General features: G+C 34.9%; 1 protein-coding gene across 1 annotated transcript; it reads right to left on the bottom strand.

Moving 5' to 3' along the window:
• Nucleotides 1-109: 109 nt before the first annotated feature.
• LOC105461535 (CCR4-NOT transcription complex subunit 10-B-like) lies at nucleotides 110-1,458 on the bottom strand (the record flags this gene model as incomplete). Its single annotated transcript, XM_011708036.1, has 2 exons — nucleotides 658-1,458; nucleotides 110-432 (listed from the first exon to the last, which is right to left on the bottom strand). Coding segments are annotated over exons 1-2 (729 nt in total), but the record flags the coding sequence as incomplete, so codon positions are not given.
• Nucleotides 1,459-1,674: the final 216 nt, after the last annotated feature.

The following is a 1,674-nucleotide window of genomic DNA, read 5'->3' as shown; positions in this document are numbered from 1 at the left end:
GTGTGTGTGTGTGTGTGTGTGTGTGTGTACACATATCATGTATTATAATAATAATAATAATAATAATAATATAGACTTAGCATTATTATATAATAAATGACAACATTACCACTATGCCCAATGAAACTAGTGTCTTCCATTCTTTTTTACAGAATTTAAGTTGATGAGTTAAAAGATATATTCTCGCTTTATATTTTAAGAGTTTAATCTTGAATGCATCTGCCACTGTATCACCAACATCTTTCTTTTGCTCTTTTTGTTCCTTATTAGACTTTATTACTCCATCCTTGTCAACAGAGGATATCTTGGAACCATCAGTAGATATAAATTGACTCTCCACATAATTTAATATTGACAGAGCTGCGTCTGGTTGCTCTGTTACTATATATAACTCAATCAGTAGCAGACAAACTTTATGCGCTAAAGTTTCCTCTGAAACAATGATCAAGAACATGTTATGTACATCTGTCGCAATAAAATACAAAGTTGAAATAAGCCAAAAATAATTATTAAATTAGTATGCTTCTTTTAAACTATAGCTTAACTTAACATTTTTTCTTGTATGATTTGATTGAATGATCAGCGAGTTGTTGTGACGCATACATCAAACTTTTAAAAATTTCTATTAAAAACCTGCATTATCACACACTTACGTACCCATTGGCTCGATAAAAGCAAACAGCCTAGTCATGATTTGAAGCGCAGCATTATACTGCTTTGTGTGATATAATAAAACAGCTTGATTATATCTCATAACACACTTTTCAACGTCATCAATAGCCTCGTTAGAATCTGTCGTTGATATTTGACCACATATAGCATTCAAACTCTTTCGTGTCAACTCAGTCTTTTTCAAGTCACTTTTATAATATTCCACCACGACTTTATTGTGCGTAACTTTGAGATCTGTAGGTCGAAGGCTCTCCAACTTATTTAAATATGATGAGCACGACGCATAAGAACCTTTTTGAAATTCCAACAGTATATTTTGAGCCAACTCGCGCTCTTGCTCAGTTATAACAGAGGCACTGTCTTTACTTTGTGTTTCTGAAGTTTCGTTCATGATGAATATTGCTTCTCGATGTGTATGCAGTATGTGTACTGATGTCTACGTGATTGTGGATTTTCTAATCACAACTCTTTGATCCAACATGTTTATGCAACTATATATGTAGCATTATTTTTTATGACTTTCATATATTTAACTTTTAGTAGATTAACACGTGCACAAATAGCGTATGTACATACATACATATTACATACATACCTCTGCCATAGAAAACAAAGGGGTTAGGCAATTATTTTTTATTTTTGGAGGTTACCGGTTACCAAGTTGCACTTGGCTACCAAATACTAGCAAATGGAGCACTTGGTAGTGCAACTTCTGATTGGTCTCTGCTTTTTCGCGCGAATGTAAATTTTTCCCAAGGTCGTAAACAAATTAACCAATCACAATCAAAATTGCGGTCTAAAGCCAGAGTAGTTAGGGTGCGTTCCCATTATGCAGTACTGCAGCCTTTAAGTATATGTATAGATAGCAAGCGAGTCCAAGAGTTGGCAAGGAGTGCGAGAGAGAAAGGTATACGAGCGATACCACGTGATACTTCGTCCTCTCTGTCTGTTGAATGATGGACGCATGCGCACAAAGGACGAACATTACTCGTCTACCTTTCT

The sequence above is a fragment of the Wasmannia auropunctata genome, unplaced genomic scaffold (assembly GCF_000956235.1).
Source record: "Wasmannia auropunctata unplaced genomic scaffold, wasmannia.A_1.0 LD285383.1, whole genome shotgun sequence".
NCBI lineage: Eukaryota > Metazoa > Arthropoda > Insecta > Hymenoptera > Formicidae > Wasmannia > Wasmannia auropunctata.
This window is presented reverse-complemented; position numbering and strand designations above follow the sequence as displayed.